Genomic DNA, 22567 nt, shown 5'->3' with positions numbered 1-22567 from the left:
ACAAAACTTCTGGAATAGTCGTAGCCAATTAAACAAGACACTGGTGAACCAATGGTCATCTTGGAAAAGCGACACACCCCCGAACAAAAGGTATAAAACTTTGTGCGCACATTAAATCTTTCTCTTACTTATTCTGTTCTGTGCTGTTCTGACCTGCTGATATAACGTACTTGCTGTCTACAGAACCACGTGGGACTTAATTCAATCCTGAAGGTGATAATCTACTCTGCTAATTGTGACTGCAGTAATTTAAAGTAGAACTTCACAAAGTGGTACGTCAAATTTAGAGGATTCAAGTTAAGTTTATTTCTCCATGCGAATAGTGAACATTTCGATTGGTGTGTGCATATTTTAATGCCAGCTCAACGGATCGTCGTCAACCTCAAGATGAATTCTGCTTCCTCAAGATTCACCACAATTTCATCGTGGGACGTCTACTGCTGTGTCTCCATGACCTGCTAAATATTTAAGGCATTTCTGGCCGGAGAAAGTGATGAAAGGGAAATGCCTGAATGATGGACACCTCAGCCAGGAATCGAATACCAGCTAACATTTTAGTACCCATTTATTGTATAATATCTTTCTCATCTATGTAATGACTAGATGATCTTTCTTCCCTAGATCGTAGTTCTATTAGTATTTGCTGTAGTTTCATTTATTTCCATTTTCATTCTTAAAGGTAGGGAGGTAGATGAGTTACCTGTGTGACTGAAATTTTTTAGTTCTGTTAGAGTAGTTGCTGTAGTTGTTCTTTTGAATGGATTCTCAAGTGCAGAATTTATACATGTAAAAATAATCGACCTCGCGATAAACTTATCAGATTTACATGTGATATTTGAAATAATGTGACATGGAATCGTACCTAAATTTGAGAAGTAGTGTCGAATTGAGTGTCATCTATGCTTTACTTACAATTCTTTAGGATCATGTCATCTAATTTTATGACAATTTCAAGAGGACTGATAGACTTGATAAATAATAATAATAATAATAATAATAATAATAATAATAATAATAATAATAATAATAATAATAATAATAATTAATTGTGACTTTGAAGTAGACTCATATTCAATAGTAGGATTTCTACTGATTTCATTAGAGTGTGTTACCTAGCTTGAAGTAATGTAACTGATCATTAGCTAAAAATGACCACATGTTAAATCACTAATGGATGACAGGAATTTTCAGTTCAACTTTGTTTCTGTAATAATAAATGAGATAACTGCCAGCTGATTTCGTAAATATTATTGTGAGTTATAGAAGGCTCAGGTTATATTATCATTTAAAATTTTTAAAGGCAGTACCATAAAGGCCTAATCCAAGCTTATATTATTTGTTTTCAGAGCCTAACCGTTGTCTGCATCGACAAAGATCATTTTGATTTATGTAAATTCACTACTGGAAGACATGACACAATGAAATTGTAAATGAATTTAGAACACAGCAAGAATATTTTTGTTTAAAAAGGTGTTTATGTGAATAAATGTCAGAAATATTGTTTTAAAATTATTCTTTGTACTTGGTCGTCAACCGTTTTCCCTTAAATGCCTCTAGAAAATTGGAAAGCCAAGAACGAACGTTCCCCCTTGGGATCTCTCGCTCAGTGGCTGAGCTTAGCCTGATAATAAGGGGGCAATACCAGGATAGCACTGTTTATAGAAGCTGTAACAGAGTAGGTTAACTTCAGAAGCAGATGCAGCTTTATGACGCTCAATGAAGCAGGCTTTCAGAAACAACTAAGGTCATCAGCTGCCTACAACAATGTTTGGAGACATGGCTTCATCTACAAAGTGCTGAAGTGGATCCCCAGCAGTGAAACTGTCGACTTAATTTCCAACATGCTCAGTGAAAGATTGTTTGAGATGTTTCTGCATGATGCCAAAAATCACAAAAGGAAGCTTTACAACAGCTTACCACAAGGTTATGTTTCAACTCCACCCCTCATCAATCTTTACCTTAATAACTTGCAATCAACTAGAGCTACCAAGTTCATCTATGCTGACATTGCATTGGCTGCACAAAGCAGGATTTATTGAGCCCTTATTGAAGTGTTCATTTAATTAATCAGTCATTTACTTGAATGATTTAATTAATCAGTCATTTACTTGAATGTACAGAGAATATTTCATTTTTATTAAGAACTAGTAACTGGCAGGGAACGTCTACATTCAGCAGCACGTCGCAATTTCCGCAGGGAACTTGGAGCTCGGGTTTGTTTGCTCGCCAGCTACGTTTAGAAGGAGGAATTTCGACATGACGTACGCAAAGCAGAACAAGGGAACAATAGAACTACAACAGACAGAACAACAGACAACATTTCGGAGGCCTGGCGAGAGGCTACACGAGCTGCAAATATACGTTTGAAGTAAGCGTCAGGTACGCGATGTGTTGAGTCAATGAAATGATACAGCCACAGTCAATACGGCTAGGCAATGGTCTATAAAAATGATGGCCCCGATAGAGGATACAACGGCGTATTAGAGGACGAATTAATAAAAACGATGACCGCGTCAATTAGCTAACCTATTATTCAGCGAGATTCTGTGCAGGTAACATCATGAGAAGAAGTTTTCATTTACGCGAGTGATCGTGTGGGAATTTGTCAATTTTGTTGGAAGATGCGCAGTCTGTATTTAATCTATTCAAGTTTTCTAATACTGGGAGAATGGCATTTAACTTTCGATTTCCAGAGGGAGAGAACAGTTTCATTTAATCATTTTGAATGCATAGTAGCCTGCCTGTGTAAATAGTTTCCCGAGGGCATAAACTTTACAATTTCCAGTCCAGCTTTGAAATGGGAAATATTTGACCTAATTACGGGATTAGATAAGAGAAGTTGTTCCGCGAATGAATGGGAACTGGTTTCACGGTCAGTGGAAATTACTCCGGCTGTAGTATTCTAGTAATTGGCTGGTTTAATCTTGACCTAGTTTCGACATTGTGAACAAGGGGATGTTTTAGACGACATTCAGAAGCAGAAGCAGCAACGGAAAATACGACATCACTTTTCGACGCCACAATGGAGACTAAAGGTCTGATCTTTTCTAAAGGCATCATCATTGATATGGCTAGCTAAAACACGATGGGGGCCAGCTGTCCTGAAAGGCTGGCGGCGATAAGTCAACGAAATAGATGGGTACAGAATTTTCAATGTACATGTGTGAGTGTGAACGTGTGTTATTGCTGCAAAAGGGGATAGGTTAGTTTTAATATTTAATGACAGTAAAATTTGCTTTGTTTGGAAGGACAGTATCCTATTTAAAGTAAATGTTAGGAAGCTTGCTAATGTAAATATAAGTGTAACATAAATGTGGACTATTTGCTTAAGGTCGCAGCTTGCTTTCTTACATTTTATTCTGATTTATTTAGCTTGAGTGGTTATTTTAAGAGTCAGTTTCTTATTTTAGCTCATATATATATTTGATATGTTTTGATTTGATGTTTGAGACGCAGTTTACGTCTTAGGGCGTAAATGTAAATAAGGATTCAAATTAAAGTCAGGAAGGACTAGATTAAAGTATTATTAATGGCAGCTCAAAGTGTACGGAAACATGTCGTCACGTTTTCTGGGATTTATTGCATGATGTGTGAATGAGTGTGTGAGACAGTCGAGTTTGGATCCACAAATTTTGATAGTGTCATCTTCATAACTATTTTGTATATGAAGATTGTAAATTAGTAATTGATTCACGAGTTCCGCAAACGCAATTTCATATTTCGAGTTCCAAATATTAGAATAAATTTTCTGTAAAATTTATTATTTTTTTATTATTATTATCAATGTGAGTTTCTCGAGTTGTAGGATTGAGATATTTCAGTAACATTCCGATGTTCATACATGTTCGATTGTCAATGTGGCAATTTCTTAGTTTCAGTTTATCATATTTATTAGAGTTGGCCACTTTATTATTCATGTTTAATCTTGAGCGTGAGTGCTTTGATTTGTGACCAACGTGGTCTCTTTTCTTTTCATGCAAGCATATGTCAGGCAACGTCATTTTATATACTTTTCCAGATTCGGCAACTTTAGGACATGAGATATTATTTAGTGCGATTTTGAGTAAGAGGACGCGTTCCTCATCTGAAAGGCCTGCATTTTTCTTGAGTGTGTCACTTGTCTCGGGTAGACTGTTGAGCAGCGTGTGTAAAGGGTTGGACCCTGTGGTTTTGATGTTTGCTGAATTATTTTGGGAGATGTGAATCTCCACCGTGTGTTGGCGAGGGTGATATGTTTGTCTACCGAGGAGAGTTTTATTTGAGCGGCTTACACTTTGTGATGATTCTATTGGGTTTCGTCCATGTCACTACATGTTGCCGTAGGCGATTTTTTAATTGCAACTTTTAGTTCGGATTTTCTTTCAGGATAAAACCGCGCTGAGGAATATTTTGTGTCATGTAATCTTTTTCAGGATACAATGTTGGATTATGTGATGAAAGTTAAAGCCTACTCTGTTGTTATTATTATTATTATTATTATTATTTATTTTTTTACTCTGTTGCAGGCCTTCGGGCTGAGCAGCAGTCGCTTGGTAGGTCAAGGCCCTGCAAGGGCTGTAGTGCCATGGGGTTTGGTTTGGTCATGTAATTTATTTCAAAAACCTGCGTTGAAGAGGAAGAGTTGCTTAAAGTGTAATTTGTTTTCATATTTTTCATCGAGGCTTTGAGTGAATGAGAGTTGCGTGAATGCTGCATGCTTTCTTGGTGAGCCCTGGAAAATATGACATCACGTTTTTGTGTCCTTGGATGTGTATATTTGTCATTTATGTGATTGTGATTTTGTGTGGTTCCGATCCACATTGTTTGTTGTGCTCATGAGATTGCTCATGATTCGGGGTGTATATATTTGTGTGTAGGATGTTTTACCACTCAGCGTGCTATATTTTGTACAGTTAGATTAGTTTTTGTCTCCCCTTTTTTTTTTGTGTGCATTAAATCACGTTTTTTCTTAAGGTCAAGCATGCAGGAAAGGGGAATGTACTCATCTACAGTTCAAAGTAATGCCAGGAGCGTGGTGCGAGCACACAAGCCCAAGGTGTACACTTAATGAAACTTCAAGATTTGATTTGATACGTTAAGTATTTGTGTCGGCATGCATTGTACATTTGTAATATATTTTTGATTCTCAAGATGTACTTTATCAAGCTGAAAGAAAAATTGAGTCATGTAAAAACTTGGATGATTTGATACTTTTTGTTATTTTTAAAACACTTTCTTGTTTATTTTAAACAGATTTCCTAGATTTCCTCCAAAAAGTGACGTCATGCATTGCCTTGCTTTATTTGTAGGTTTTTTTTTTTTTAAGTTGACCTCACCGTGTCCGTATTTAGTTATATGTTCCTCATCAAATCCAGGGTGTATGTAATTTTAGGGCAATTTTCTTTTATCATAGTTCAAACTGAGCAACCTTGGGAGTAGCTGACAGTCTGGGGCAAATTACCTTGATGGTAGAAATGGGGACATTATGAAGATAAGGATATATCCTTTCAGCAGAACTGCAGAAACATTCAATTTTTTAAAAGTTTTAGAGTCTGATACCAAGCACCACTAAGACCAAAGTCTCCTGCTTCCTTCTCACTAATCACCAGGCAAAATATGAAACAACTGGGCAAATTATGAAACAACTGTTTTATTTGGAGGACAAAAGTTTAAGCACAATCCCTTTCCAAAATGTCTCAGAGTTACAACTGATAAAACCCTGAGCTACAAAAAAAAACACCTCATTAACCTCTTTCTCACAGTTGCTGTAAGGAATAACATCTTGCATGAACTCTGAAATGCTTCCTGGGAAGCCTAAAGTGAACTAAATGAGGCTTGCCTACTCTTCTGCAGAATATTGTGCTCCTCTGTGGTTGGCAAGTGCACATGTGCAAAAGGTAGATGCCAAGATAAACAACATAATGCACTGTATCACTAGAACCGTAAAGTCAACCCCATGCCACTGGTTACCTACAATATGTCAAAATCCACCACTACACTTAAAGAGGAAGCAAGCCCTATTAAGAGAATCAAAGATGATCTGGACAAAAATCTCACTCCCTTTTCCTCACTCCTTTTGTCACTCACCACATCAGCAGCTTAGATAGCAGAGAACAACCTGTATTACTGCTAGCAGATTCATGAGAGACAGTTTTGACATTAACCAATACTGGAAGGGTGTGTGGTCAAAGAAGACCTGCACACATGCCTAAGAACCAACAAGTAAGGTGAAGCGGAGTGACCTCCCAGAAAATGGTAGTGCTGTCTCAATAGACTCAGTACGGAGCACAGACATGGATGGAAGGAGTCTGCAGCATGTGACTGTGGTGAGGAAGAGTAGACTATTGAGCATATTATCCTATGCAATCTTATAATGGAAGACTTAAACAAAACTTATGATTTTCCTTGTTAAATGGGTACAGGATTTTAAATGATTTGTAAACTTACTTATTTTCATTCACTTTGTAATATTCTCCTTGGAGTGCCAACTCCTTAAAGAAGGTCAAAGATAACGGCACATCCATTTCTGTTCTGATCTCTATCTAATTTGCTGTTGTAGATAAAGACCTGTCAACTGTAGTATATTAGAATCCTAACCCTCTCCTTTCCTTGATCTTCCCTTCCATGATGAGCTGAGCCAAATCCTATCTTCCATGCCTAACTACCATATATGACCAAGATAAGCTGTTTTGCTTATTTTAATGCCGTGAACCAGCTCTCTCTTTGATCCTACATTGCATAGGACTTAATGGTTGGTCATCCGTGCTGTCCAAGGTATTTTCAACATACATCGATATATCCACATTTTAAGGTCAACGGTTTAGATAGCAAAAGAGGACCCTCAGTACCAACAACAGATAAAACAGAAGAATGTACTCCTGTCAGCGACGTCTGTACTTAACACTCGGTTACACACGCCGGCGGGGAATCGCCGCCAGATAGGAAATGTTGCGATTTTAGCAGCTGTGTGACATGCGGAGCCATGGCACTTTAGGACATCCTGTGTGCACACAATTTGTGCAGGGTAGGAATATAGTTAGTTCACTGCAGGATCTTTCTAAGAGTGGATTAATTTTTTCATTGTTTAGAGAAGGGATTCACTGCCTGCGCATGTAACAGTGCTAGCATTGTTATGTTCTCTGCTTTGTTAGTGTTTCTAATTGTTTGGTAGACCATGGACTTCGAGAAAGGGCAAGAACGCGTAAGAGAACTTTTTGATGAATTACTTGGGTGCTTCATTGAGTATCGAATGTGATAATGAGCACGAAATTCCTGTGGCGCTTCAGGGAGTAGATTCCAATCACAGTAACGCAGAAGACCTTAGAAATAATCCTGAACCGGCTAGTGACACAGAGGAGTGTTTATATTTTTTTTTCCCTGTTTGTTTTACGTCACACCGACACAGATAGGTATTATGGCGACGATGGGCTAGGGACTAGGGAAGACCTAGGAATGGGAAGGAGGCAGCCATGGCCTTAGTTAAGGTACAGCCCCAGCATTTGCCTGGTGTGAAAATGGAAAACCATGGAAAACCATCTTCAGGGCTGCCGACAGTGGGGTTCGAACCCACTATCACCCGGATGCAAGCTCACAACTGCATGCTCCTAACCACATGACCAACTCACCCAGAAAGAGTGTTTATCTAGTGATGATGGAGGCGTAAATCGAGTTCCACCGCATACTTAGGAAAGGATGGAACCACTCCGTGGAGCTTTGTTCCTCTGAAGGAGAAAAAAAAAAAAAACCAAGAGGTCGAGTCAGACAACATAACAATGTTACCCAACTACCAGGCCCTGTTTGAGATGCGCAAAATGCTAACACTGAATTGGAGTGTTTTAAACTCTTTCTTACGGATGACACCATCAAAAGGATTGTAGAAAATACCAACATAAAAATCAGACCTGTTCAGATAAACTATGCTTGTGAAAGAGTTGCCAAGGAGACCGATTTCTCAGAGATGTGCGCTTTTCTTGGACTTCTCTATCTTGCTGACGTCTCATAATCAGCTCGACACAATCTTTCAGATGTTTGGAGAAAAGGACTGGGAATAGAACTATTTAATTTAGTAATGGGTGTGATCAGTTTAGATTCTTACTGTAGACGATACGATTTGATAATGTATCTGATCCTGATCCTAACAGGCTCCAAAGAAACTGTACTGCCAAAAGGCAGAAGTATTCAGTCAGTAGTAAGTAAAGATTGTTGCTAACAAGGATAATGTCCAGATAGAGGAGGTGACTAATGTCAGTTCAGAGGGTCCCAGGATCGATTCCTGGTCGGGTCAGGGATTTTAATCGCCTCTGATTAATTCTTCTGGGCCGGGGACTGGGTGTTTATCCCAACACTTTCTTCTTCATATTCACATAACACACTACACTACCAACCACTACAGAAACACGCAATAGTGATTACATCCCTCCGATAGGGTTGGCGTCAGGAAGGGCATTATGCCATAAAACAGGGCCAAATCCACATGTGCGACAGAGTTTGCACTCCAAAAAGCGGTAGAAAAAGAAGAAGTGACTAAATTTAAAGAAGTATTAAAATTTATATATAACAATGACATTTACAATAAGATACAAAAGTTAAAACTAGAAAACTAAAAGAAACAGTGAAACAAACTAGAAGCACTGTGAATTATACATGTGAAATATTTTCTGAATTTAGCTTCTAATAGAGATTTTTTTCATTCATGAAGATTTATGATTTCTTCTTTGATTAGTGTTTACTGTACCAATAGTTCCTTTCCAAATTGAAGGAACTTACTTGGAAATTGAATCTACCAAAGAAGTTAGCTGAGGATAACATGATGGCAAGCATAATTGGCAGTCATACACATTTTAGTGAAAAATGGAAGGGTATGTGTAGGTACATTAAGTCAGAAACAGGTTCCAAGAAGGACATTCCAGGAATCATTAATGAACAAGGGGAGTGTGTATGTGAGAATCTTCAAAATGCAGAAGTATTCAGTCAGCAGTATGTAAAGATTATTGGTTACAAGGATAATGTCCAGATAGAGGAGCTGACTAATACTAAAGAAGTATTAAAATTTACAGAACATATGATAACAATGACCTTTACAATAAGATACTATAACCTTCCAATGGTTTCTGGATCAGAGATAGAGGAACCATTAAGGTTATGAGAATGATGAAATCAATGAAAATTATATGGAAGTATGCGTCCAGTCACCATACGTCCAGCTATGTCTGTAGGCCGAGATAACTCGCTCATTCGAAAAGAACTGTTGATGGAAATGGGATGAATGCGTAAATTCATAAGCTCATAACCCCGTGGTTTCCGGAAAATTATGTCCAGAAGTATATTATCTAGTATTCAAGCAGAAACCAGAAATGAAAAGATCACATATCAGTGAGAGAATAAAGCAACTCTTTATATGTGACATTCCGGTCCGGCAATGACAATCAAGAAGGCGTGTATGAAATAATCTATTGTATATATTAAGAAGATAAACCGAATGGTTAAGCATGTTCCTTTGCATGATTCTCGGTTAAGGGAGTAATCTTGTCACATGAGTCATTCCTCAAATGTCAAAAACGGATGGAAAAGAAATTGCAGACCAGCGATTTGGTAAAAATTATGAAAACTCGAATCAATGTTATATTTGAAATATTAAAATAGGATTTTGTTTTATATGAACAATGATATGGTAAAATATAGAGACTGAAGGTCGTATAAAAGAGAAACTGCTACATGTTAAGTAAGGAAGCTGATCTAAATTATAAGAATTGAGGAATTATTATATGAGAATAAGGAAAGTATTGTATTAACATAAAATCTAGCGTTTGACATAAGGGAACAATGCGAGTGTTATAGATTCACACTGGAATATTGTGTGTGTTATATAACATACACACATTATCATTATAGACTGTTATGCCTTTCAGCGTTCAGTCTGCAAGCCTCTGTGAATTTACTAAACGTTGCCACAATCCTCGATTTGCAACTAGTTCTATACCTCTTAAATCGTTAGAAACCGAGTCTAACCATCGTCGTCTTGGTCTACCTCTACTTCTTTTACCCTCCATAGCAGAGTCCATTATTCTCCTAGGTAACCTATCCTCCTCCATTCGCCTCACATGACCCCACCACCGAAGCCAGCTTATGCGTACAGCTTCATCCATCGAGTTCATTCCTAAATTAGCCTTTATCTCCTCATTCCGAGTACCCTCCTGCCATTGTTCCCACATGTTTGTCCCAGCAATCATTCTTACTAAATTCATGTCTGTTACTTCTAACTTATGAATAAGATATCCTGAGTCCACCCAGCTTTCGTTCCCGTAAAGCAAAGTTGGTCTGAAAACAGACCGATGTAAACATAGTTTCGTCTGGGAGCTGACTTCCTTCTTACAGAATAATTTCTGCTAGTTGCTTTACGTCGCACCGACACAGATAGGTCTTTTGGCGACGATGGGACGGGAAAGGGCTAGGAGTGGGAAGGAAGCGGCCGTGGCCTTAATTAAGGTACAGCCCCAGCATTTGCCTGGTGTGAAAATGGGAAACCACGGAAAAACATTTTCAGGGCTGCCGACAGTGGGGTTCGAACCTACTATCTCCCGAATACTGGATACTGACCGCACTTAAGCGACTGCAGCTATCAAGCTCGGTTTACAGAATACTGTTGATCGCAGCTGCGAGCTCACTGCATTAGCTTCACGACACCTTGATTCAATCTCGCTTACTATATTACCATCCTGGGAGAACACACAACCTAAATACTTGAAATTATCGACCTGTTCTAGCTTTGTATCACCAATCTCACATTCAATTCTGTTGAATTTCTTACCTACTGACATCAATTTAGTCTTCGAGAGGCTAATTTTCATACCATACTCATTGCACCTATTTTCAAGTTCCAAGATTTTATACTGAAGGCTTTCAGCACAATCTGCCATTAACCAAATCGTCAGCATAGGCCAGACTGCTTACTACATTTCCACCTAACTGAATCCCTCCCTGCCATTTTATACCTTTCAGCAGATGATCCATGTAAACTACAAACAGCAAAGGTGAAAGATTACAGCCTTGCCTAACCCCTGTAAGTACCCTGAACCAGGAACACATTCTACCATCAATTCTCACTGAAGCCCAATTGTCAACATAAATGCCTTTGATTGATTTTAATAATCTGCCTTTAATTCCATAGTTCCCCAGTATGGCGAACATCTTTTCCCTCGGTACCCTGTCATATGCTTTCTCTTGATCTACAAAACATAAACACAACTGCCTATTCCTCTCGTAGCATTTTTCAATTACCTGGTGCATACTGAAAATCTGATCCTGACAGCCTCCCTGTGGTCTGAAACCACACTGGTTTTCATCCAACTTCCTCTCAACGACTGATCGCACCCTCCCTTCCAGGATGCCAGTGAATACTTTGCTTGGTATACTAATCAATGAGATACCTCGATAGTTGTTGCAATCCTTCCTGTTTCCTTGCTTATAGATAGGTGCAATTACTGCTTTTGCCCAATCTGAAGGTACCTTACCAACACTCCATGCTAATTTTACTACTCTATGAAGCCATTTCATCTCTGCCTTCCCACTATAGGCCTACTTCACCATTTCAGGTCTAATTTCATCTATTCCTGCTGCCTTATGACAATGGAGTTTATTTACCATCCTTTCCACTTCCTCATGCATAATTTCACCAACATCATTTTCCTCCTCCCCATGAGCTTGGTTGTTCACAACACCACCAGGATGATTTTCTTTTACATTGAGAAGATGTTCAAAATATTCCCTCCACCTCTCCAATGATTCCCTGGGATCTATTATGAGTTCACCTGAATTACTCAAAACACTGTTCATTTCTTTTTTCCCTCCCTTCCTAAGAATCTTCATTACTGTCCAGAAAGGTTTCCCTGCTGCTTGACCTAGCCTTTCCAGGTTGTTACCAAAATCTTCCCAGGACTTCTTTTTGGATTCAACAACTATTTGTTTCGCTCTGTTTCTTTCATCTACGTACAACTCCCTGTCTGCCTCGGCCCTTGTTTGGAGCCATTTCTGATAAGCCTTCTTTTTACAATTACAAGCTGCTCTCACTTCATCATTCCACCAAGATGTTCTCCTTTTCCCATCTTTACACACAGCTGTTCCTAGGCATTCCCTTGCTGTTTCTACTACAGCATCCCTGTATGCCATCCATTCACTTTCTGTATCTTGAACCTGCTTACTGTCTACTGTTCGAAACTTCTCACTAATCATATCCATGTACTTCTGTCTAATGTTCTCGTCCTGGAGATTTTCTACCCTTATTCGTTTGCAGACAGATTTCACTTTCTCTACCCTAGGCCTAGAGATACTTAGTTCACTACAGATCAGATAGTGGTCTGTATCATAAAAAAATCCGTGGAAAACTCGTACATTCCTAACAGATTTCCTGAATTCGAAGTCTGTTAAGATATAGTCTATTATGGATCTGGTACCCCGAGCCTCCCATGTGTAGCGGTGAATAGCCTTATGCTTGAAGAATGTATTCGTAACAGCTAAACCCATACTAGCACAGAAGTCCAGCAAACGCTTCCCATTCCCATTAGCTTCCATATCTTCCCCAAATTTACCATCACCCTTTCGTATCCTTCAATTCTATTCCCAACTCTCGCATTGAAATCGCCCATTAGCACTATTCTATACTTGCTGTTGACCCTGACCACGATGTCACTCAATGCTTCATAAAACTTGTCAACTTCATCCTCATCCGTACCCTCACATGGTGAATACACGGACACAATTCTAGTCCTAATTCCTCCAAATGACAAATCTACCCACATCATTCGCTGATTTACGTGCCTAACAGAAACTATGTTCCGTGCAATGGTATTCCTGATAAAGAGCCCTACCCCAGACTCTGCCCTTCCATTTCTAACACCCGTCAAGTACACTTTATAATCTCCTATATCTTCCTCGTTATCTCCCCTTACCCAAATATCACTTACTCCTAGCACATCCAGATGCATCCTCTTTGCTGACACAGCCAGTTCTACTTTCTTTCTTCCATAAGCCCCATTAATATTGATAGCTCCCCATCGAATTCCATTTTGTTCGCCAAGTTGTTTCCAAGGAGTCCCTCGCCTGTCAAATGGGAGTGGGACTCCGTTACTCCCATAGGTCCGAGGCTTGCTTAAAATGTTCTGGGCTCGGTAGATTCATGAAGCAGGATGCTACCCTACTTACACATAGTCCAAGTGAGGATCTCTCCTCTAACCGGTTATGGACCACCGGTGGATTGTATAGTCCTAGCCGCCTGAACACAAGGAGGGCCAAGACTCTGAATATGTCCGAGATGCCCACTCCCATTCCATAGCAACTGGTATCCCGACTCTCAGGACCACTTACTAGGCCACTCAGCCGTTGCCCATGGTTCACGAACTAGGACGTGACTACAGTAACCCACAAACATGAACCATGTGTTATATAATATTGTACTAATTCCAATTGTACATGTTTCAGGTCAGAATGTCTACGAAGGTGACTGTCATTGTAATACCTCAATTAAGACAATCATGCAGGCTTAATCAGAATTAGTGTCCTTACAGGCCTGGAATCATGTGGGATGAAAATAATATCTGAAATTCAAACAACTGAGAAGATGGAGATGATCTAAGAGAATCTGTCAACGATAATACCCCAAGATATAGTCTTTCCTCTATTCTATCATGAAGAATGCACTGTTGTAGTGTAAATTTTCTTAACGTTGTCATAAGGTAACATGGTTGAGGTGCAACTTGAGTAACATAATGTGATCGTCACAAATATTTCAGAATGTCCGTGAATAGTAGTTAATTTCTTGATAATGAGATGTTGAAACTATAAATCCCCGTGCAATATTCAACTGGTAATAGGCCCGCAATCGTGGTATTTATTTCGAATTTTTCTAAGATTGTCCGTGTGTTCGAAAGATACTGTCTTCGTAATTGAGGTGACATTCTAGTTACTGCGTGGATAATTCTTGTGAAATGATGAGAAATGGTTAATATACGTCGGTATTGAGGTCTTCTTACAGGATAATTTTTGTGTGACGTGTATGATCTAATGAGATATGATTATGTCTGCCAGGATAATGCTAAGATGGTTCTGACGTATTTGGTTATGAGATAGTTTCTTCGGACATGTGCTTGTATATTTTTGGATGGATAATTATGAAAGGCATGGTGCACATGTAAGGTGATAAAGAATCGTGAATGATAGGATCATCGATAGAATATTATGGTGATAAATGCGGTTATTGTAATGGTGTGGTTCATTGAAAATAAGCATTACAGAAATGTAGTGTAATCTTCGAGAATTTTAATGAATTTAAGGTTGAGAATAGTTAAATAAGATGTTCATCATGCAAAGTTTTGAATAGTCCTGAAAGTAGAAAAGCACTAAGGTTGGATGATAGAGTTTTAAATGATATTCCGAATATTATGAGTAATGAAACATGTAATCAGTCGTGAGAATGTTAATCCGTGGCACGGTAAGGAAGCGAATTTTACCTATTTATGTGGATGATCATTGTTAGAAGATCTTCGATACAAAACGACACTAATGTGAAGTAATGAGATGTTTCATATTTAAACGATGTTATTGTCACCTGAAGTAGTGCATGACTTGTATTTATTTTGAGTAGTTGCTCTGTAGTATTGAATTTCGCAGACAGTAGTAGATCATCATACATTTCACCTGGCAAGTTGTCTCCTCTCAAACATGGTTTCTCAAGCTTTTCCGCTCCCCTCCCAGCCATTCGTAGGATCGTTTTTCTACAAACACACACTGTCAGCCTGAATTTTCAACACAGTAATTTCGCTCTGTTTTTTCAATTGTTATCAAACTAAAAAATTTTAGTCTTAGAGGTTCGCAACCTCACTCTATTAGCACTTATTGTTTCGTTTCAGTCTGTTATCTTTTATTTTATTTTCTGGTTTAGCACATTTTTTGGATTCAATTATGTTTTATTTTAAAAACCTTTGTTCACTGAATTTGTCTTAACGAGTTATTTATTGTTCCATCTAGTGATGTAAATATTGTATATTTTTATTGTTATTGTTTTTATTTCCGTCTGTCCTTTTTGTTTTTCATTTGTTCCTTCATTATGTTTTTAGCACATTTTTAGCTTATATTATGTAGATTACTTTAACCCCCCTTATGTCACTGAAGATGGCTCAAACGAGTCAAAACATGTTTGAATTTTATTGCTCCATTTAATGATGGAATTATGTTTTGTATTGAATTAGGAGGATACATTTAATTTTTTTCCTTTGTACAGTAGTTAACATTTGGTTACTTAAAATATCTGTTAGTGATCACAGTCTTCATTCTCATCTTTTAATCACAATTGAAATGTGCTAATAGTTTGTTGTATTTAAACATTCATAGATAAAATTGATAACGTATGCAAAATCAGCATGGGAAAATTATGGATTCGTTGAGGTATTACACATGTTTGTAAATATCATTCTCTGTCCATGTCACTGTTCTTAATTGTTCTTAAGACACTTTGTTAAAACAAAGATTATTAATTTTAAGTTGGATTATCTCATGACATATATTTGATAAATCTCAACATAAGCATCCGGAAAAATGATAAGTTTCCTTTTTTTCATTATCAAAGATGTGCTCTTTATCAATTAAAATTACCATATTACTCAAAGTCATGCCTAAAATTAACTTGCCTATACAAACCGAATTAATCATTAAGGCTCACGAGGTATTCAGATCCTTTAGTGAACTTAAATATGAATATGTGACCTCGCGCAAATCAATTTTAAGTCATTTGGAAAAGATCATTCTTAAAGACATTTTGTGATATCAACTGAACGGCAGGGGTTTACTTGTTGATTCGGTTTAATAGAGCGTTTGTTGATACTTGATTGTCTAAGTTTTTACTACTTATAGCTGATCTTACTATGTTTATAGCGGGCCTAGGAGCTAACTTTGAATTTGATTTAAAAAAGGTTATTGCTTTATCAACTTTAAGACAGTTGGGTTTGATAATGAGAATTTTAGCTATGGGATTTCCTAAATTAGCTTTTTTCCATCTTTTAACACATGCGTTATTTAAGGCCCTCTTATTTATATGTGCTGGTTCATTGATTCATAATATAAAGGATTCCCAGGATATTCGGTTCATAGGGAATATTTGTAATCAAATGCCACTAACAGCTGTTTGTTTTAATATTTCTAATCTTGCACTTTGTGGTATACCTTTTTTGGCCGGTTTCTATTCCAAGGATTTGATTTTAGAGATTGTTGGGTTATCTTATATTAATATATTTAGTTTTTTCTATATTTTTTCTCTACAGGTTTGACTGTATGTTATTCTTTACGATTAGTGTATTATTCGATGACAGGTGAATTTAATTCTACATCATTTCATCCATTAAATGATGAAGGGTGAATCATGTTAAAGAGAATACTAGTATTGGTTATAATAGCAATTTTAGGGGGTGTATATTAAGTTGGGTTATATTTCCATCACCTTCTATAATTTGTTTACCGGCTACTTTAAAATTGTTAGCAGTAATTGTAAGAGTATTCGGGGGTTGATTAGGATACGATATTTCTAAGTTTTCTTTGTCTTATAATTTATTGTCACTAAAGACATTTATGACATCTAATTTTTTAGGATCGGTATGATTTATACCTTTCATTAGAACTTATGGGGTAAGTTACCTGCCTTTATTTTTAGGGAAGCAAATCTTTAAGACTATGGACCAAGGTTGGAGTGAGGATTGAGGTGGTCAGATAATTTATAATCAATCTGTCCAATATTCTCGGGTAATACAAAATAGACAAAATAATAGTATTAAAATTTATTTAATTACTTTTGTATTGAGGATGATTATACTGATTATGTTGATTTTGTACTTAAATAGCTTATGTAGAGCACAACACTGAAGATGTTGGGGAAGTTTATTGACTTTTAAGTATTTATAAATATAATGATATATTATTTATACAATGAAAATGTATTGTTTTATTTAAACTATATAATTTGAGAAATGTCAATGGAATTAAACCATTAAAATAAAAAGTTAGCAGCTTTAATTTGATCAACACATTTCTTTAATTGGAAATAAATTTCAATAATATTATTAACAGTAATATACCTCTACTTTGGTTTCAATTAAAGGTAAATAAGGATGTAATCATCTAAGATCAGGTCGAAACTGATTGCAATTTATCGCTTCTTATTTAAGGTAGACTGAGAAATCAATACTTTTTGAGTGCAAATCAAATGTTATAGTTAACTACAACCCTAATATGCTCATTCTAAGGCACAATTGATCATGATAGGATATTTGATCAAATAATAATGATAATGGGAAGAAGCAAAGCAATTTCTACATCACCAAATACAACAACAAAAACTTAATTTTGAATGTGCAGGGTACTTACAGTCTACAGCTTGCTTGGTTGATGCTTGTATGTATAAATATAATGGTCTTTCTCCAGGATTCCTAGCCCTTTCTTCAGGAGTTAAGTATCTGCCACGAGTTGAAACTGCAGCACCTAATGCAGAATCATCACAATTAGAACACTGTGAATCAAACAATACACTCTTTCAAATTTTTAGCTTTGAGCAGACAAAAGGTTCATTCAAGTGAACAAATAGGAATATTCACCTGAAAACTGGTTAATTTCTTCCTGAGTATGTCCCTTGGTAAGTAAATTACGTGCAGTTATTGGTACCTCATTAATTTCAAATTCTGACGTAAACAAGTCGGATGAAGTTCGGAAACTATTTCCAACCTGCACATTAAAATATCATGAAATGTAGTAACCACAGAGAAAGTCGTATCTAAACATAGGTCATACATACACTATGGGGTGGAGATAATGAAAAGAAGTCACGGTAATGAGAATTTCTGATTAACACAAAATTTCAGATGGTAACATTATTAAAAATTACAGCATGCATAATTAGAAACTATTGTTTTATACATAAACATCGGGTCAAAATGTAAAAATACACAATCTCTATTTAAAAAATCACAGATTTTGTAGCAACTTCAATCACCTTTCTGTGTTATTTTCAAAGTAACATTTTTCATTTATTTCTTGGCCATCATCATTTCTTCTAAAAAATGAACTCTGTTTGAGAGAATAGTAGATCCTCTCCACTTTACTCTATTCCTTCAATACTCTGCAGCCATCAATACATTTCAGTCCAGGTTATATTGCCTCATGCTGTTCTTAAATCACCATCCATTGTAATCTGAGTCTTCCTAACCATCACTTTCTTTTCACTTGTAATTCCATAAAATTGTTTTGGGATTATTTCTACCTCCACATGTTTGAATAAACAAGCCATCTCAATACATTTTAGCATTTAATGTTTTCACTTTTATTACTATCTTTTCAACACAATGCAGCATTATAGATTATGATAGATTAAATTACCTGTCTTAATTCAAGCTGGATATGATGTTTTAGAATACATCAATTAAGGAAGCAGTCCTACATTACTACATTATGACATGGGATCTTGCATCCCTATACAAAATTTTATGAACCCCCAAATTCCTCAAGTGGCAGACTCGTAAATTGAAATAACTCATTACTGAAAAGAACAACAAAATAATGTGCTCTATGTCGCACTGACACAGATAGGTCTCATGGTGACAACGGATTAGGAAAGGGCAGGGATTGGTAAGGAAGTGGCCGTTGCCTTAATTTGCCTAGTGTGAAAATGGAAGATCTTCAGGGCCGCTAACAGAGGGGTTCGAACCCACTATCACCTGAATGAAAGCACACAGCTGTGCAACCCTAACCACACGGCTAATTCCCTGTGCGAAAACAAGAAAGCATACAAATTGTACAGAATATTAGGTCTCAATAATGATTATCAATATTTTTCTAAATTACAAAATGAATATATAAGTCTGAATCCAAATCATGCTATATAAACTACATCTCCAACTGTAAGTGATTTTTTTTTTTTTTTTTTTTTTTTTTTTTTTTTTTTTTCAACCAACAAAATTTTTGGCAATATCTAAATTCTGAAACTTCAGGTAACATAGTTCGTTCATCACTGCATCTTAATGAAGCAATAGCACGCACTGGTGAGAACATGGGCAATCATTTTGCCAAACACTTTACATCTGTTTATTCTACTTATTGCAATCATCAATGGTTGTGATTCATGTCTGAGTACACTTTTTCCTCCAGTAATCTTCTTCGTGCTCTATGTAGTTTATGGATATGCTTCCCATGGTTAAACAGACCGATTTTTACACTACATCAGTATCCATATAGGCTGCACTGAATGGATGATGGAGACTTTGATTTTGACGGGACTTTTGAGTTCGTTGTTTAGCCTCTTCAAGTCTGCAGTGCTCTTCTTCAAATGCACTAATGACAGTAGAGGCAGTATGACGTCAAACTGAATGATAATTAACAAGTGCACTCCAGGATTCTGGTTCAAATATAGTAGAGTTTCGAGAATGTATTAAATTATTTCTTAGCCAGACAATTTATGTGTGGTTGAGTGTACATGCTCTCTTCATCTAAACAGATGAATAATGATGGTAGCTTCTGTGCTACTGATGTGCACTTTCTCAAGAACTGTAAGACTGGTGACAGGTTCCTCCCACTGTACAAAATACAGTAGATCTAAGTTTTTACAGGAGGGAAACATTCAAGTTTCTTGATGTTGCCATGATAAAGGATCCAAGTTTCACAGCCATTAAGTAGCGTTGAAATTATAACAGCTTTGTACAACACTGGTTTGGTATGCACTGTTAGGTCTCTGTTCATGAAGACACGGTGTTTTAAATGTCCAAATGCCACAAGGGTAGCACCAGTTCTCTTCTCTACATCCTGTTTGCAGATGTAGCTCTTGTATAAGGTGCAAAAAAATGACCTGCCTTCTCCACGGCTGCATCCAAGATCAAGATGTTAAAAGCTGGATATGAAAGTAGAGCAAATACGTTGGTATTTTCAAAGTTGATAGAATGAACAAAGTGATCATATGCTTTCTTGAAGCAGTTGACTGATTTTTGCAGTTCCTCAGATGTAAGAGCAGGCGATGCCACATAATCTGCATACTGCATTTCACCTACTGTAATAACTAGAGATGGGAATTTTCCTATTTACCAATTTTATTCCTGTGTTCAGAAACATAGGCTTTTGAGATATAAATCTGTTTTAGGGTCTTTTTAGCTAGATTTCGTTGGTTTTATTGTGCCTATAATGTCTATTTCAGGGATTTGTGCCTATTTGGAGTATAATTGCCTATTTGGAGCCTTTTGACTGTATTTTAAAGAAGCCAGTTTTCTTCCAGTGCATTACATTATAGCTGGTGTGCTTGACAGAATTATCTTCTCATTTCTCAATATCTGCTATTTGCTTTACGTCGCACCATCACAGATAGGTCTTATAGCGACGATGGGACAGCAAAGGCCTAAGAATGGGAAGGAAGCAGCCGTGTCAAGGTACAGCCCCAGCATTTGCCTGGTGTGAAAACAGGAAACCACGGAAAACCATCTTCAGGGCTGCCGACAGTGGGACTCGAATCCACTATCTCCCGGATGAGAGCTCACAGCTGCACGCCCCTAACCGCACGGCCAACTCGCCCGGTACCTCAATATCAGTTTACCCCACGGACAAAAACGGGAATTCTCTGAAGTCACCAGAAGTAGTGCTTGGGGAATTTCCATCAGGAGAAACAATGAACTATTTGACTTCGAAGCCTTCAAACCCCTCCAGCCTGCTAAGACATATCTTCACTCCTATGCCAAAACCACAAATGTGACAATGGCCCTCCTGGTCACACCTCCCAGCCACATATTGATATACAGTCCATCGGAACAATTTTCGTTGAGTTAATTTTCCTATGCGCATGTGTAAAGGCAAATGAACCTTAAATATATTATACTCTGGGAGCGGGTAAATACGTCATGTAAACACACTCCTACAGTACGGTACAGTAAGGTTCATTTTCCTTTACACACTAGCATAGGAAAATGAACTCAACGAAATTTGTTCTAATGAACTGCATATCAATATGTAGCTGGGAGGCGTGACTAGTTTTAAGGGAAATAATGGGTAGGAAGAGCATAGTCACATTAGTCGTTTTGGCATAGGAGCGACGATATGCCAGAACCAATCGACGTCGAACTACGTTGCACAACCCATATTCCCTATAACTCCCTCTCAATGTGTACGCTTTATCTTCAGAACTAGTTGTGATTTATTGTGGTGAAGAGGAAGTAGAAGTGTGTCTGCAAAAATGCCCAAAGAGAAATTGGTGAAGTCAAACTGTCTGAAGCAGTGGATCACATGGGATCCTAATTTCACTATGGATGGAACAGTAGTCTTCTGCCAAGCTTGCTTTAAGGAGGTAAGTTTGTTTGTTCCTTTTATACTTTTTGTGACTGAGAACTACGGTCGCATTTCACTGTAGCATTTATAGGCCTATTAATTTATGTATTGTGGCAAGTTGTTTTGTTGCAATGCTGTATTAGTCGTGAACTTTCAATAATTTACATTGCTAAAATGTAAATAATCATCACTGAATGAGAAGTTAGAGCAGCGGTGGTCTGGTCACAGAGTGGATGAAAACTAAAATCTGTATTTTGAACTGTGATTCATTTCCTGTGAAAATAGAGACTTACAACTGAAATGCAATTTTTTTTTAAATGAGTAACTTTCACCAGCACTATGTGTAGGCTCTAGATAACTTTATTACACTTCCACTAAGCCTCCGACCGGGCGAGTTAGCCATACGGTTAGGGGCGTTCAGCTGTGAGCTTGCATGCTGGAGATAGTGGGTTCGAACCCCACTGGGGGCAGCCCTAAAGATGGTTTTCCATGATTTCCCATTTTTACACCAGGCAAATGCTGGGTCTTTACCTTACTTAACGCCACAGCTGCTTCCTTCCTAATTCCAGCCCTTTCCTATCCCCATCATCATCATAAGACCTGTGTCGGTGCGGCATAAAGCAAATAGCAAAAAACAAAAACGGCAAGCTAAGCCTTTGTGAAACATACGTTGCAGATCCAATGTGGCACGGCTAGGACGATGTCACAAGAGGCTATACATACAACATGACACGGCTCGAATGATGTCACAGCGTATTTTACAAGACTGCCAAGACTATCCTTACAAGACCAGGCCAGTGAAAAGACCGTTGGTCTGGATTGGTGAGGTCCGGTTAGTAACCGTTGTGCTGGGGGCAAGCAAAGAGAGTCGAGGGGGGGAGGGGGCGTAAGCTCCAAGGTTACGCCCGCGAAGCGGCCAACAAACCTCTAGCATCCTCTCTAGAGTCTTGCTAAACTGTGACAAAAACTAAAGTTTTGGGTGCATGCCATGACAATTTCTCATTTTCAACGAGGGTGGGAGCATTGTGGACACACACGTTGCAGGATCTACTGCAGGCAATAGAATATAGTCTTCATGACAGCTGACCCAGCTGACCAAAATCAGCAAATAGCAACAAATAAAATGTTCACAAATGAGATTTTTAAATTTTTAAATCTATATATAAAAAATAAGAGTTTTGTCTGTACATTCCTCAGAATTTGAAAATAATGGTATTTCTGTATTGGTCATGTCCATAGTAACAAGGAAATGCACTTT

At 37.6% G+C, this 22567-nt stretch overlaps 1 protein-coding gene across 8 annotated transcripts in view; it reads right to left on the bottom strand.

Annotated features, from left to right (window-relative positions):
- Nucleotides 1-22567, bottom strand: part of LOC136858342 (transcription factor SPT20 homolog) — a 615333-nt gene that overhangs the window by 481844 nt on the left and 110922 nt on the right. For 7 of the 8 annotated variants that reach the window (XR_010858631.2, XM_067137808.2, XM_067137810.2 and 4 more), the window contains 2 exons: nucleotides 17610-17736; nucleotides 17383-17496 (listed from right to left, as the gene is read on the bottom strand). Coding sequence is in view for 6 of the 8 variants with exons in the window: in XM_067137808.2 (XP_066993909.2) it covers nucleotides 17383-17496; nucleotides 17610-17736 (241 nt within the window). In the remaining 2 variants the exon portion in view is untranslated. Of the gene's footprint in view, nucleotides 1-7604; nucleotides 7633-17382; nucleotides 17497-17609; nucleotides 17737-22567 lie in introns of those variants that run through there. The other variant, XM_067137812.2, reaches the window with a different exon arrangement.

Source organism: Anabrus simplex, chromosome 1 (assembly GCF_040414725.1).
Source record: "Anabrus simplex isolate iqAnaSimp1 chromosome 1, ASM4041472v1, whole genome shotgun sequence".
In the NCBI taxonomy this organism is placed as follows: domain Eukaryota; kingdom Metazoa; phylum Arthropoda; class Insecta; order Orthoptera; family Tettigoniidae; genus Anabrus; species Anabrus simplex.
Note: the sequence above shows the minus strand (reverse complement) of the source record. Positions and strands in the feature narration are given on the sequence as shown.